This window comes from Halichoeres trimaculatus, unplaced genomic scaffold (genome assembly GCF_033239565.1).
Source record: "Halichoeres trimaculatus isolate MK-OKI-2021-1 unplaced genomic scaffold, fHalTri1.1 fHalTri1_scaffold_2, whole genome shotgun sequence".
NCBI classification, from domain to species: Eukaryota; Metazoa; Chordata; class Actinopteri; order Labriformes; family Labridae; genus Halichoeres; species Halichoeres trimaculatus.
The window spans coordinates 31998658-32015414 of NW_027437180.1; the positions used below are offsets into that span (position 1 = coordinate 31998658).

The following is a 16757-nucleotide window of genomic DNA, read 5'->3' on the forward strand; positions in this document are numbered from 1 at the left end:
TACCAGTTTCCGCTTTTACTAGGTTATAACTCAATATTTTCATATGAATTGAATAATTATTCTCTTATTTGATTTTCTTTTGTTGTAACTTGTCTAGCTTTTTATTATTATTTATTTTGTGCATTTTTAAGAAATACCCATAAGTGAACACATCATATTTGTTATGCTTGTAACTTTCTGTTGTCTGAATTTGACCTTTTTTATCTGTAACAATTAAATGACATGCAGAAATCTATGAAAAGCTTAATTAAGAAATGCACGGAGAAAATTTAATTCTGATTGGTAGCTAACTTTAATTACAATTAAGAAATGGAATTTCATTCTCTATCAAATACTCTTTTTCTGTCTTCTTTCTACTAATGATAGTATGTTTGTATGATTTTTGAGTCGATGAGCCTTACAAAAAATATTATTGCTGTAATTGCTCCTCATTGGCAGTTGGACGTTTCTGTTAATCTATATTAGGAAGCTTGGGAGAAAATAAGGTCAAACTGTGGTCAAAGTACAAATAACGGTTGGAAAAGTTCTGAGCCATGAGGTCCGCCTTTTCTCCCAGCTGCAGTGCATCCCTGGGGTATTCAGAGCTGCTTGATTTGGCCTGCTCTAACTCCAGACAGGAAATATTGTTTATGTACAGGCTGTACAGGCTGCGTCAACGTAATTATGGACAGTCTCAGCAGACTTATAACGGTTAAGTGGAAACCACCCTAAAGTCTACCGCCTGAAGTTTGACTGACCCGGGACAGGAACTGTGCCCACCCTAGTCTCCCAACGCATTGGTGGATTCAGCCTCGAAAAGTTAACCACCGTTATCTGAAATATATTCGGAAGTTGATCAATTAACCTCCAAAACAAAAGCGTTTTCTTGTAATGCTCATAGGATATCCACGTGAAGTGATTGGATTTATCTTATTTTGAAATTTTAAAACCGGATGTCTCGTGAATCATGATGGTCACTGCACAGTCGGATCCTCCTCGCCTGGGAGCAAAATCAACTTTCCAATGAAATAATATTCACGAGTCCCGCACTGTCAGAAACCAGCTCCGGAAAAGTTACCACTCAGGACTTGGTTTAGTAAAGTTGATGGCGGATGGGATGAAAGCGAGACTCCAGCGACTCAACTTGTTCAACCTCAAACAAGAGCAGAAAGATGTGAGTGAAGTTTAAACGCGGTGTCGGGGCTGTTTTGTGTAGTTTGCGTGCCATGCTAAGTGGGCAGTAAGCTAACGTTAACAGAGGTTGTTAGCGAACATTCGCTTTAGCTTAAATAGCACAATATGCAGCCTGCCAAGTTTAAAAAGTTATCCGTCGTAAGTTATTTACAGAATAGTCGTAACATGCTCTCTGTGTTTCCAGTAATACCGAGTGAGAAGGACGTTTTCAACGTTATATATTAACTTTTATTATTTACGTTAAGTTACTTGACACACACGTTTGTCTTGAAGTCGATGGGCTGTTTTGTTTAACCGTGAATTGTGAACTAACATAGTTCCTGTTTCTTTTTAAAAGACAAAAAAAATGGTGTAAATTCTGACTTTGTAGTAGTTGGTCAGGCAGGGTAACGTTGACCAAACTGGCCATGAAGTAATGAATGGAAAATGTCATTACTGAAAGGTTGATGCTGCAGTGCTGATTGTAAACACTGAAAACTCAAGTATTCAGTTGGTAGCTCTGAAGCACTCATGTCAGTTTAAATAAGTTTAATTACCTAATTATTTGATGGAGGAGCAAGTTTTCAAACTGTGCTTTATGTTGGATAACAACACTTTAATGCTTGTGTTGAAGTCAATGGATGTGTGACAGATATTTGAATGGGAAGTTTGATGACATACTTTTGCGGCCAAAAGCATTAAATCACTTGGCATGTGTAAGAGTTTTCTTTTTTTTTTTGTTGAATTGGCAACTGAAACACCCATAAAACAAATGAAATATCTACAAAGTCATCAGGGTGCTCTGTCTACCATGGAATAAAGCCATCATGGGGAGATTTAGGTAATTTTCCTTATCAAAAGGAATACTGAAAATGTTGGACTGGCCTCCATCCAGCAAATTTGGGTGAGTTGGAAAATAAACTGGACAGATCTATTGTAAATTCAGTAGAAAGCCTTTGACTTCAGTTGCAGCAGGCACGAGATAACACTAGTGTTGAAGTTCCCAGGATTAATTGACACTTTGCCAGAAACACAAAGGCGGACAAACTGAATATTAAAGTTAAAAGTAAATAAAACAGTAGGACTCTTTTCATTTGAAATTTGTATTACTTAGAGAAACCATCTGCAGGTTTCATGATCATGATTTGGAGGCAGGAATTTTGTTGATTATTCATTACAAAGCATTGTGGTGCTGTGTGGCAGGTGGTCATAACAATAATGTCAAACCTGCGCTCAAAGTTCTCAACAATTTAACTGTTTCTTCTTTTTTCCCTTTTTTTCTAAGTCAGTTTATTTGTTGGAGCAGAACGTGATGCTCATCATTAGGCCTGTCACCATAACAAATTTTGCTTGACAATCATTTTCCAAAATATTATTGCCGATAAACAATACTATTGTCAATATTATTTTGATTTTTTTTTTAATTTTTTCATTGATGTAATTATGATTAATGGGATAATAAAGTGAGTACACCATATCAAAAGAAAGAAACTTTCATTTCTTAAGAGTATTTAACTGTGATTAAAAGGTCAGGATCTTTTAAATAAAATAAATTAAACAAAATATATAATAAATTTAACAAACAAGAAAGAGAAAAAAATAGAATGAAAATGAAATGGACTCTCTTTTAGAAAAAAATACATGTCAATGAAAATAATTAATACTAATCAAAAACAATAAAGCATAGACCCTGTCTCTAAAGAAAAAACCAAACTCCAAAAAGAAAAACAACAATAAAAACTATAGCCTAAATAAAAGGAAGTTTATACAGTTCCGGAATTGTTTGTAACATGTACTTTTTCCCAGTCAATCCGTACTGTCTGTCAAACATTTTTAACATTTCTGGCTTTTAACCGTATTGAAGGGCTGCACGTCTTTGGCAATGTAGCTGTCTTTGAGCGCCCACCATTTGGCGTTTTTATTTCTGTTTACTTTGCCGACCAAAAGCCTCAGTAAGAGCAGATTGTCAAAGAACAAGGCTCTGCTGCACCTCCCCTTCTTCTTCTTCTTCTTCTTCTTCGCCCCCCTTTTTTAAACAAATGCGACATATCAGCTCGTTGGTGTTCATGAGCTCACACTTTGTTCATTCTGATAATAAACAAAATATTCCCACACTATGACTGTGGCAGGCAGCTTGAGAACCATATCTTTTGTGCCATCACTCATATTGGCGTGTGTTTACTCCTTACCCCTCAGGACGCTTGCTTCAGCTCTCTCCTTGTGTACGAGCGAGCAGCCCCGTCTTCACCCCAAAAATTGCATTTTTGACAGATGCTCACTCCGCTATAAATCCGCTAAATCCGCTATAGAACCTATGCACCCCGATGTTTGGAAAGACAGACGTAGTGAGCCATCTTCCCATTCAGCCCCTTTGGTTGAAAGAGAGGAGGAAAACAAACATGCATGCACGTGTCAGTTTATTGAGGCTGGCAAACTTACCGAGGACGTTTTTATTTATCGTTTGGTTAATTGATTTATTAATTAACGTGACAGGCCTACTCGTCATTCACTGTTTTTTGTACTGGATGCTTTCCTGTTTCTGTGAAACAGTGGCTAACTTTCTGTCTGACCCTCAATGAAGAGGAGTACGGGAAAACCCAGCCAGCTTAGTTATTGTAAACACAAGCAGTGTGGAGGTGTATTTGAGTGAGTCATGGCGAGATCACCTCCAGATCCTTTGTACTCATTCCAGGGCTTTACTCCTGGACCAGGCGGCTGGAGGTTTTGCACATCCTATAAGTCACATTCTGTTTCAGGCTCTCACTTCTCTCTGTGCTACGGCTGGTTTCACACTGATGCCTTATCATGATGTGATTCTCACCATGAGGAAATGGCACATTTTACCGTTACTTCTTGTTTTTGTCTGATTATGTGATAATCAAAAAGTTTAAAATAAGAGTATAGAGTCCAGTATCCTACAATTTTGACAGCATTGGAGAGAAATCGAACTACCATTTGACAGCAGATCTGTTACCAGAAACTACCAAGGGACACTGAAGAGCTGGGGTTTGCCCTGTTTCTTTCTCTGCCATACTTTCTTCTTGTAATCCCCTCATCTCACATGCTTCTCCCTCCCTCTTCATGTGACACGGTCCCTGTGCTGTAGTAAAAACAAGCCAGTAAATTTAGGGCACCTTCCTCTCTTTATATAACCCAGTCTGTCCCAGTCAATAGTGGCTCTTTTATGTGTCTTACAGTCTGTCTATATTTTCTCCCCTTGCCTCACATGTCAAACTGTCAGTCTTGGAGCTGCATCCTAAAGACCTGTCAGTCTTCTGAGATGAAATCACTGTGGTAATCTGCCAAATTTAGCAGCTTAAATCTTTCATGGCAAAGCGTTCCTACCAATTCAGCACAGCACCCTGACAACAAGCCCCTGCACTGTGTCCCTGTTATCACATTTGAATGAGTTCGTCATCTCTGCCTGGCTTGTCTTTGTGCGGTGAAGTGGCTCCTTAATCCTACCACAGTCATGTCAGTGTGTGGGACTCCCTTGTGGCTAACTATTTCAGTCACCCTCTGACACTTCCTGCTCTGAGACTATTCCCCAGACATTCAAAAATGTCCTCTTTTGTGCCTCACTGTCAGTTAGTGATGGTCATCATCTGTTCTATGGCTCCTGGACTTTGAACCCCTGGGAGCTCTGGCCAGGCTCCACCAGTCACAAGACCCAGGCACATGACCATTGGAAGTGCCGGATGGGAACTTTTTGCTGGCATCACATCCTTGTTTTTAATTTTGTCGGCTTGTGTGTCACTGGGCTTTTAGGGACACTCATCTGTAACTTCTACCTCCTGGCAACTCCACTCAGGATTACACAAGTGAAATATCCAGTTATGGTGAAGCAAACTTGTCCAGCAGTGGTGGGATTTAGCTTCTTCAATAGGCCTGTCACGATAACAAATTCTGCTAGACCATAATTTTCCAAAATATTATTGCCGATAAACAATACTATTGTCAATATTATTTTGATTTTTTTGTTTTCATTTTTTTTATTGATGTAATTGTGATAAATGGGATAATAAAGTGAGTACACCATATCAAAAGAAAGAAACTTTCATTTCTTAAGAGTATTTGACTGTAATTAAAAGGTCAGGATCTTTTAAATAAAATAAATTAAACAAAATATATAATAAATTTAACAAACAAGAAAGAGAAAAAAATAGAATGAAAATGAAATGGACTCTCTTTTAGAAAAAAATACATGTCAATGAAAATAATTAATACTAATCAAAAACAATAAAACTTAGACCCTGTCTCTAAAGAAAAAACCAAACTCCAAAAAGAAAAACAACAATAAAAACTGTAGCCTAAATAAAAGGAAGTTTATACAGTTCCGGAATTGTTTGTAACATGTCCTTTTTCCCAGTCAATCCGTACTGTCTGTCAAACATTTTTAACATTTCTGGCTTTTAACCGTATTGAAGGGCTGCACGTCTTTGGCAATGTAGCTGTCTTTGAGCGCCCACCATTTGGCGTTTTTATTTCTGTTTACTTTGCCGACCAAAAGCCTCAGTAAGAGCAGATTGTCAAAGAACAAGGCTCTGCTGCACCTCCCCTTCTTCTTCTTCTTCTTCTTCGTCGCCACTATTTTCAAACAAATGCAACATATCAGCTTGTTGGTGTTCATGAGCTCACACTTTGTTCATTCTGATAAAAAACAAAATATTCCCACACTGGGACTGTGGCAGGCGGCTTAAGAACCGTATCTTTCGTGCCATCACTCATATTAGCGTGTGTTTCCTCCTTACCCCTCAGGACGCTCGCTTCAGCTCTCTCCATGTGTACGTGCGAGCAGCCCAAAGATTGCATTTTTGACAGATGCTCACTCCGCTATAAATTAGCTAAATCCGCTATAGAACCTATGCACCCGGATGTTAGGAAAGATAGGCGTAGTGAGCCATCTTCCCATTCAGCCTCTGGTCGAAAGAGAGGAGGAAAACATGCATGCACGTGTCAGTTTATCGACAAACTTACCGAGGACGTTTTTATTTATCGTTCGGTTAATTGGTTTATTGATTATCACAACAGGCCTATTCTTCCATGTTCTACAAATTTGTTCTTTAAAATTAATATATTGATGCAAAATGTTTTAAACTTTCCACTTAAGAGATTCACATCACCCTCAGCATAAGGCAAAGAGTAAAAAATGTAAAAAAAAAAATAGGAAGGCAAATACTTTTTGTTAAAGGAGTTTTGTTCATACATCTGTGCATTACAGAAACGATATCCTCACCTTTTCACTCTCTACATACAAACTTTTATTGTGCTTTTGCTCTGAAAAGCAGCTTCTCTTTTACCCGTGGCACTTGTGTAACTTCCTTCTTTTTGAGGTCACTGCTACAGTAGCTCTATTTAATTCTTACTCTGTGAGAGTCACTGTACTTTTTCAATGTTGTTCCCCTGTGAGAGGCCAAGTCGAAGGGTCACAGCCTGAGGCTGAGTCCAACTGCCTTCCTGTCTGAGATCAGCCTCATGTCAACATTTTCCCGAACAAGATACTGTGTGCTGTGTGTCTTTAGCTTACTCTCCCCTTTGAGGAGCAAACCCCTCTCCACAGTTCTCTTCAATCCTCCTAATCCACTACTCCAAATCAGATGTTTCAGCTGTGAACAAGACGTCTAAAAAGGGAAGGAAAATGCAGGAAGGGGTCTAAAAATGGAGAGCCGTTTGAATGAATGATCTGAGAATTAGCTACACGTTGGGTGATGCAAAAAATGAGACTGTAAATCTTCAAGGTTCAGAGATTTACAGCTGTCTTAAAGTGGCCACTGCTGCCTTTTCAGCAAAAACAAGTCAGTGAATTCTGTTAAACAAAATTTTTTTTTTGTGTTTTACCTTAGTGGAGGATCATTGGATTTGATATTTTTGTTGTTTGACAGCCTTAACAACCAGATGCAGCTGATGTATCACATTAACAAATAAGGTAATGATTCAGTGTCATTCATTTAGTCAAATTTCAATCTATTGAATTAGCCCTGAGGTTTGTTAGCATGTTAGCTCACTAGGGGTGAGTATTGGCAAGACCCTAATGATGCTTCGGTCACAAAACAATAATGACAATGCTATATTCTACACAGTCAACTGTTTGTTTGAAAACAACTTTTCTATTTTATTGTGTTTGAAATAATGAAAATCAGATGCAGTCTTTCTTACAAACACTTGATTTAAAAATATAAAGTGTGACAGGTTTGTCACCTAAACTTAGGGATGGGTGCTGAATTAGGTACTTTTATAGGTACGGACCGAATTCTGTCAAAAGTACCAGGTATTGATTCATGTAAAACCAAAGGTACCATGTTTAGGTACCTAAATGTATCCTTGTGACTGTGAGAGAGTGGAAGAGTAGGCGATTTTCCACGCTGAACATGAACACAGCATTGCAAGGTTAAGAAGAATAGGTGAAGAATAAATTTGTTAAATTTAATTTTTTTTATATTTCATTATTAAACAAATTGATATTTTTTAAGACATAAACACAAAAAAGTACCGAAACTTGGTACCGTTGAGTACCCGTACTGATTGCCAGGTACCTCTTATATAAAATAGCAACTAGCAACAAATCTAGCTTCTTTTCTGGAGTTTGGAGACTAATGGGTAATTCTACGAAACGGGTGCCATTTGGGTCGGTAACAATTGATGAGATGTACAAGGCACAAAAAATGTGTCAAAGTGTGTTTACAAATTTTAGTGCTACCAAAGCAAGTGCTCTTATTGACATACTGTATCAGAAAATTCTATTTCTTAAAGAGAAAAAAATTCATTTGAAAAATAACTACTCTTTAACTAAACAAAAATGTATTTTATCCGATTGCTCGATTAATCGATGGGATTTTCAGTAAAATACTTGATACTAAAATATTCGATAGCTGCAGCCCTAATTGGTACCGTATCGTTTCAAACATGAAAGGTACCCATCCCTACCTAAACTACTGTGACATTAAATTAATGTTGCAAAAAAATATTTGGTGAAAGACGAGGTCAGTTGGTGAAATGTCACTTGGTGTAACTGATGTAAGTCATAAAGAAATCCAATATTACGCAAAACATGACTTTAATTATTACTTAATCAATCTACTACACTGTAAAACTTAAAGTTCAAATGATTTTAAACTAACTGACCCAAGAATAGAAAGAAAACAATTATTTATAAGCTATCAAAACCTACATCATCAAGTTTAAAAACAAATTATTTTTATCGTTGAGATTTTATTTATTTTACGGTTTAAGGGCAACATACAGTGGAGTAGTTCTTTGGCGCCATCTACTGCAGTGGAGGTGCAGGAGATGTGTTGTACTTCCAACTCACCTAAAATACTTATTTTTATTTTAACAATAATATTGATATTAAGAGTTGAAATATCTTTTTTTTTTCACAGACCAAGGCATTGCGATATATTGCCGTATCAATCATTTTCACAGCTCTATAGCTCACAGACACTTGGCACATTCCCCTCCACTCTCTGGTTTATTTTCAGGTGCAAGACAAACTAATACACAGCAAAAGCTTGAACACAGACTTTTTGGATTGAACATGATGTTAAGGGACAGGAAAAAGGCACTTGCAAAGTGATTTTTTTTATAGTAGATTAACTGTGAACCTGGCAGTTAATGACTAAGACCCAAGTATAGACTGAAGTGTCATTAAACTAAGCTGTTAAGCGGCCTTCTTTGCCAAACAAAGGAGAGGGAGTGACACTCACAAAGATTGACTGAAATTGGGAAAGGCTGGAGCGGGCCGTTAAGAAAACAAATCCTCCCCCTCTCTCCTGTTATTCTGTGTGTGTAACACAAAAGAAAGTGAAGCACATGGAAGGACCGAGTGTCTCTGCTGGTTGAAGTGTTTTAGAGTATCGAGCAAGAGGTTGGTGAATGGAAGAGGGTAAGTGAAACAGTTCGGGGTCTGTTGTTAGTGGACAGAGAGCAGGCTCTGCTCTCATGCTGGGATGATTACAAACAAGGAGACACTTGAAGCTGGAGGGTGATAGATAGGGAGTCTGGATGCTGACGATGGTGGGTGAGGGGAGCACTGTGGGCACAGTGAGAGGTGGACTAACAGGTAGTGGGAAGATATGCTCAAGAAAATAGAATGAAAGGTGCCTCTGTTAATTAAGACAAGTCATGGATAAAACAGAAATGTTGTATTTGAGGAGCTGCTTAACCATTCAGTCACATCCAGGTCGTCAGGGTTGTTGGGAATGATTCATGGCCTTGTGGATTGCTTTTTTGGTGTCATGTTCTCGTTTCCTGTCAGTAGGAGGGCTGAAAATGCTGTTAGTGATAAATAAATTAATCACACATCCTCATTCTTTAATTTGGCTGGTTCAGGGCCTGAGTAAAAAGGATTTCAAACAGCATGTCTCTTTCAGTAAAAGAAAACTACCTGTGAGTTTCATCACAAGTTAAACCAAAAAGAGGCAGTATGTGGGTGACCTTCAAAACCCTTTGTTTCTTCCTTCCTCTACCACAGCACCCTTCCCAGCATATCTATCTTCTGATCAAGGTCATATGTCACAATTATGATTTTTTATAGACTGGTCTGTTCAGTTTAACAGGCTACAGAATCCCCTAAAGCATAAGAAGAAGGCTGCTCCACCAAAGAAACAAACTCTGGCCTTTAAAAGGAAGGATGAATATCTTCTAGAGAGCATTAAAAACAAATAGATTAAAGAGTAGGTGGTTGGATTCATCAGCTTGGACAACCAGCTCATCTCTGTGGCAGAGGATGCAGATTTTTGATGTTGTTCCTTTGGTCCTTGACACTACATTTCAGACACAGCCTCAATGAAATTGTAGGGCAAAGTTTAAAACAAGGCCAATACAAGTAATGGATCAGAACTCATAATCAACAGATATTCAAAATCAGAAATGTAATCTGATGCCCCATGTAGGTTTAGTCAAAAGTATGTTTAGTTGTAGTCAGTCAAGCAGTAGGTCTGACTGTGCGTTTATGTCTCATACCATTTCTCCCTTAGGGAGTCACCTCTTATCTTTAGTTTATGAAAGCAGCATCCAGCTCTGTTGACAAAGTGTCTGTTCTGTCATTCAGGGAACATCTTAAAATGTTTGTCAGTAAAGAGCCAATAAGCCTTGAATTAACATCTCTGGGATTATGATTCATGTTGGTACTGAACAGAGCTGAAGTAAACATGCACAAGCTTTCTGTCCTTTTTTGGTCATTTCTTATCCAGTTTACTTATTTTTAAAAAACTTTTTTTTTTTTTTTAAGCTCAATGCGTGAAGAGGGGTAGGCTCTGTGTATGGAGGTTTTCTCTACCAACTGTGCTATACTGTCATCCCTTTTTATTCATTGAACAGTAAAATTATTTGTCCCATATTTAGCTGTTTTTGGGACTATAAATCTATCTTTTATTTCTTTTCCTTTATGCTAAAGATTCTCTAAAGAAAGATAATGCACTAGCAACACTTTGAAAAAGTAAAGTAAGCTCTGATGTTTTCCCATCCAAAAAGAGTTAAATATGATAAGAAAGAGAAAGTGAGAGATCACAGCAGCCCAAACAAACTGATATGCACTTAAATCAGCATTATATGCCAACAGGTCATGTGCTTTTTTGGGCTTTTTTGTGATCTGAGGAGGTATTGATCTTGTAGCACTGCTTGTCACTGTCATATTATCTTGTACACACTTTCTTATGGAGTTAGCCTAACTGCTATTTGATGAATACTTAAATGATTGGTTTCAAGTTGTTCAATAAGGTGGTGTACGCCCTTATTTTCAATGAACTGCTGATGTTTCCTGTCCAAAACAAGAAATTTAAGACTCCATACATCAGGCAACATAATCAACTGATTTCTTTTGGCTTCTGTTGTCAGTGAAACTCATTCCCTTATTTACAAGATAGTTCTTGAGATGCCTGATTAAATCAGTTGTTATATTTTGCCACCACCTCTCAGAACATTGGCTTTGCATTAGTGCTGCACGATTTGGGGAAAAGGTGCGATTTGCGATTAGGTGGACAATATTGCGATTGCGATTGTGCTTGCGATTTGATAAAAAAAGTTGTGTCATGATGAGTCTACAGACTTGATTGGTTATCATGGAGAAAAATCTGAATTGCATGTGCTGACATTGCGATTGCGATTGCGATATCGTCTTTTGCGATTACGTAAGTGCATGTGCTGACATTGCGATTGCGATTGCGATAATCGTGCAGCCCTACTTTGCATGTGTTTAGAGTTGCTGTAGTAGAGCCTCTGGAGTTTGCATCCTCCATGTTGTGCTAGCTCTCTAGCAAAATAGACCCACCAGTACTCAAGTAAAGCAGAGCGCACACAGTTTCTGTTATCACAGTACAGTAAAGAAGTGAGTTAGACAGAGCTGCTCCATGGGTCAGACCTCCTTCACTGGTTCAAGATCTGCATTTTTAGGTCAGACCGATATTTGATCGTTTTATCAACACAAAGAAGAAGTCAAGATACTGGTCAGTGAATGAAAACAGTGTTACTGAAACAGAGACAGTGCATGAACTAAGTTTGAAACAAGGGATGGATACCTTTAACATTTGAATCAATACGGTACTGATGCCCAGTACCTGGCAGTCAGTGCCAATTCTCGGTACTTGTGTGTACTGTGTGTGTTTGGGTGGTAATAAATATAAATTTGTTCAATGAAAAATCTCAACGTTTTTCATTTTAACATATTTATTTATTTGTATATAAGCTTGCAAAGCTGCGTTCATGTCAAGTATGGAATATCGCCTATTCTTCCACTCCCTCACAGTCACAAGGATGCATTTAAGTACTGTTTGATATTACTCGGTGCTACTACAGCTAAAAAGTACCAAATTCAGTACCCATTTCTATCTGAACCTCATAGTTTTTCTGTCTCAGTTATTTCATGTGTTGAATTTCTTACTTACAGGTTATTAAAAAAAAAAACTTGAGTGGGTGAGTGAGTGTTGGCAAAGACCAAGTCATGAACTGTGTCCTCATTGACTTCTCTCATTCAGATAAACAGTCTCTCAGGACCTGCTGGGAGTCTCTTGAAGGGGCGAGGCACTGAGAACAGACAGATGACACAGATACAGGAAATGACAGTTCACCGTCTCCTTTCTGAACTGGGTCTGCTGCAAATCTAGAACAAAGGGAGGAATCCCAAACGTTCACATTTAAACCTGTAAGACTTGAAACTATTGCTCCAAGAACCCCGAAGCTCTGATTTTAAAGAACTGTAGGGATAAAGCTTTGAGCTTTTTTTTTTTCAACAGAGTCTGTTTCACTTTGAGATTCCAAATAGTGGTTAAATCTTCTCTTTTTGAACTTTGAAAGAGTATGTTTTTGTGTACAAACTCAATCTTCAAAACAGCACATCTTCCCAAAGTTAGTCATTTACCACTCTGCTGCTGGTTTTTAAAGATTAAAGGGTCAGTCTAACTTGAAGCACCTAGAGAAGAAATCATCATGAGTTACAGCTCACAGCAGAGAGGGATCAAAGGACTGAGTGTAAGGCAGATAATGTTTTGATAAAGAGCAGCAGTGAGCACACCTCATGCCGATGCAAGACACAGCATGACCTGAAGTGTGTGTGTGTGTGTGTGTGTGTGTGTGTGTGTGTGTGTGTGTGTGTGTGTGTGTGTGTGTGTGTGTGTGTGTGTGTGTGTGTGTGTGTGTGTGTGTGTGTGTGTGTGTGTGTGTGTCACACAGCTGTTTTAGTGGCTGCAGAAGCATCTCTCACTGATGACATCACACTTGTGACTCAACTCAACTGCTGCTTCTGCTTTTCTCATCTACTTCCTCCTTCTGGTTTCTTGGTTTGGTGCCCTGCCAGGGTAGCGGTGCTGATTAAAAGGGCCGATGTTAGAGGGAACATGTGGGTCGGTCACCAAAGGGAAGAGCTCTAATTGATGATGATGATGGTGAAGAATAAGGTTAATTTATGTCCATTATAAAAACCATAACAAAAAGTTGAACCTTCAAGTTAGACTGGCTCTTGGATATTTGTTTCTTTTGTGTATGTAACGGTTGTATTTACTGAGAAAGAGGAACAACGTTGGATTTTTCACTACAGCAATAATTAAAGTAGAAAAAAATACACAAATGCTGTTTGACGTTTGACCTTTCACCATTTGTTTTGAACTTCTTGCAAACACAAAAGGTCATTGAGCTACATCAGGACAGTCTGTGTTCTCTTTGTGAGTTGTTTTTCAGGGCTGATTGAGCTTCTTTGTGTCTGTTACCTTAAGCGTTAATGTTGCAACTTCTGCCAGTTATCAGCACAAAGCTGAAGATAAACTGCAGGCAGAGTCCCTGTTGATATATGGAAAGCTCTCCAAGAGAAACACAACGGCTCATCTGTGTGTGGAAAGATAACTTTGACATCTGTGACTAAGTTTTTACAAAGAAAAAGAAACATGTTGAAACAGATTTGTAGTTTCTTTCTGTGCTGCTGATGCTGTGATGGATAATACATGCTGGATATCACTATGTTGACCTTTTACCTTTTATCATTCATGTTGTATTTTTGTGTTTTTCAGCTGGGTGGGCTATAATCACAGTAAAAAAAAGTGAAATTGTTTTCTGTCATGATTTTTCAGAGAAACATAGCTCAATAACTTTACCCTCAAAATTGTGAGATGGGAATGAAGCATAGGAAGTTTGTGGACATAGTTTCTGTGACATCACCCATCTGTTTGTGATGCAGAGTTTTAAAGCATATTGCTGACTGGAGCCATATTGAAAACACTAAACTCAAGAGACAGGCTTTGAGCCTCCTCGCTAACAGCTATAGGGTGCCAGTCTGTCAGTCAGGTGAGCTGTGCTTCTGATTGGGTAAACCCATCTTAATATTTTCTAAACTGCTGAGTTAGAAAAAACATCCACCACCTCTACAATATGTGCTGTTGGAGAAATGAGCTACCTAGGCTTCAATCATTTTGTACTACGCTTTAAAGTGATACTCCGGGATGGAACAAGTTGGGTCCTATCACAAGGTTTAGTGCAGAAATTACCCCTACAGCAGTGATTTTGTGCAGCAGAAGCCCAGAGCGCTCTGACCAAACACCCCCTCCCTGCTCCTCTGCCGGTTTCCTCTGCATTCAGACGGGACCAATTTTTACTTGACCAAAAACACAAATAAACGGACTCCCACCGAAAAAATATGAAATCGGTCTGCATTCACGCTTTATTTAGAGAATTTTCAGCGTGTTTCTTTCACACAAAAACACCGCTAAATAAAGCTCTAGTTCTCATCATGTCGTAAAACGGCGCTACCTCCGCTGCAGAGCCACAGCTGGCTTTGAGACGCTCGCCGCTTAGTGTATCAGTCCACGCGCGCGCGGCGTGCCAGTTGTAAACAAACGCAGGTAGTCTGCCAGGACGAAGAGACATGATGAGAACTAGAGCCTTATTTAGCGGTGTTTTTGTGTGAAAGCAACGCGCTGAAAATTCTCTAAATAAAGTGTGAATGCAGACCGATACCAGATTTTTTCGATGGGAGTCCTTTTATTTGTGTTTTTGGTCGAGTAAAATATGGCCCCGTCTGAGTGCAGAGGAAACAGGCAGACAAGCAGGGAGGGGGTGTTTGGTGCGAGCGCCCTGGGCTTCTGCTGCACAAAAACACTGCTGTAGGGGTAATTTCTGCCCCAAACCTAGTGATAGGACCCAACTTGTTCCATCCCGGAGTATCACTTTAAACACGTTTATTTCTGCTGTAGATGTGTCTTTTTGCATGTGTGTGTATGGTGGTCTCAGTATTTTTAAGGCCAGCCTCAAGTGGACACCAAAGGAACTGCATTTTTTTCCTTTTGTCTTCATTTCTCATGGATCAAGTATACGTTATTTATGGACTCCAAACAGAGATTTTTTTATCCTTGGTGTGTGTGAAAACAAGTCACAAGTAAAGTGTCAGGCTGCTTTAATGGTCATGGAAATCCTCTGAGTTAGTCATGGAAAGAGTTTCAAAGTAAAGGTTTTTCTGTCTGAGTGAGAGCTCTCAGTTACACTTCATTTGTCCTCTGTCCTTATTCAACCCTCCATGTCTGCTTATCTGAAAGACCAGCACAAGTTGGAAAGAACTGAGAAAACACAGTGTACTGCAAAAGAAGAAGCACATTTTGAGAGGGGGTAACATCAGAGACTTCTGAAACATCATGATGAACATTGTTCTTTATTTATGATTCCTTATTGTAAATTTACACAATTTCAGACTTCTCATCTTTTCCAAACTTTCTTCTCTCCTCCCAAGCAGGCTGATATCCAAATGTTTTGAAAAGTAGTGTTTACATAGATTGTATGAACTACACTCACAGCCAAGTAACACATAATCTGTATTTATTACAGTTTCCTGAATAAAGTCGAGAAAGGCAATGAGTGTGTATAATCACTCAAAAGGCAGAGCACTTGTAAAACTAGTCCGGTTCCTTTTTCTCATAATGAACTGCTTTGTTTTGACTCCTGGATCCAGTTGGGATTTCTGCCAGGGACGCAGTGTTTGGAGGGACAACACAGCAGAGCTCTGACTCTGCTGTACTCTGTGACTAAAGTTGTGTTAATAAAAATGGGTGTTGTTATTAAAAGATGTCCAGACTGCAGAGTAAACAATCTATATGTGAACCAGCAGCTCTTCTGGTTTTTGCTGATGGAAGATTATTTTCATGACCTTTTAGAGAGCTTTCAGTGCAAGTGAAGAGTTTCATTCTGCTTGATTCTGTCACACTGTTCATGCTGCTTGAGATAAAGCAGTACAAAAGGAGTGTTCGTGTGTTCATTTGCCTCAGGTCTGAGACAAATCTTGCAATGGACGGTTTATGCTTAACTGGCCTTTCCCTAAAGAGTGAGCAGTGCCTCTTAGTGAATGAATTAGCCTCATTTAGAGTCTGTGTTCACAGGGTGTATGAACTGTATTTTGCAAAGCTCCATTTGTATTTCTGACTGTGAATTCTTTTATTGTTTTTTTTTCTGTTCAGAAATAAGTTGATCCTTCTAGAAATGCCTTTCTGTGTCTTAAATACACAAACAGCTGGGTGCTTCAATCCAATCCAATCCATTCCACTTTATTTATAGAGCACATTTTACAAACAGAGCCTTACCAAAGTGCTGCACATCAAAAACATAATAAGGAAAACAGTAAAACAGCTCCACCAGTTCTCATTAAAGTAATAAAAACAAGTAAGAGTAAACAAGAATACACTAAAACAATAAATAGTGCATAAAGTAATAAATACAAATAAAATAGATTTTTAAAAAAACCATAAAATTAGGAGAACAACAATAAGCTTGGATCAAACAGTTTGCAAATAAAAATCCAAAACGCACCAAGTACCCAGGGTACTTGTAAACAGTTTCTTGAAATAGTTTTATAAGAAATGAGAAAGAAAATTACAAAGAAAGAGTTTACCACAGTTTAAAGCAAGAGAGTGAAGAAGAAAGCAGAGAATCAAAGGGAGAGTGAACACAAAGCCGTCTTTGAGACCAAAGGTCTGACTTTGGCTTCTTTTCAATTCAGGAGGATACCACAAAGACTGCAGTATTCAAGGGAGCTAAAACACACATTACACCATATTGTGTTATTCTCCCACATATTGAGGTGTGGGAGTGACATTGTCGCATGGAAAGTTAGTTATGTTTGTCAGTGTTGTCAGGTCAAT

At 38.6% G+C, this 16757-nt stretch overlaps 1 protein-coding gene across 5 annotated transcripts in view; it reads left to right on the top strand.

Annotated features, from left to right (window-relative positions):
* Positions 1 to 16757, top strand: part of tbc1d1 (TBC1 (tre-2/USP6, BUB2, cdc16) domain family, member 1) — a 57853-nt gene that overhangs the window by 4358 nt on the left and 36738 nt on the right. Inside the window, exon 1 of one of the 5 annotated variants that reach the window (XM_074695683.1) lies at positions 974 to 1153. The exons of the other annotated variants lie outside the window; for them this stretch is intronic. Within the exon in view, the coding sequence (XP_074551784.1) occupies positions 1085 to 1153 (69 nt within the window). The 5' untranslated portion in view covers positions 974 to 1084. Of the gene's footprint in view, positions 1 to 973; positions 1154 to 16757 lie in introns of those variants that run through there. 5 annotated transcript variants of the gene reach the window in all.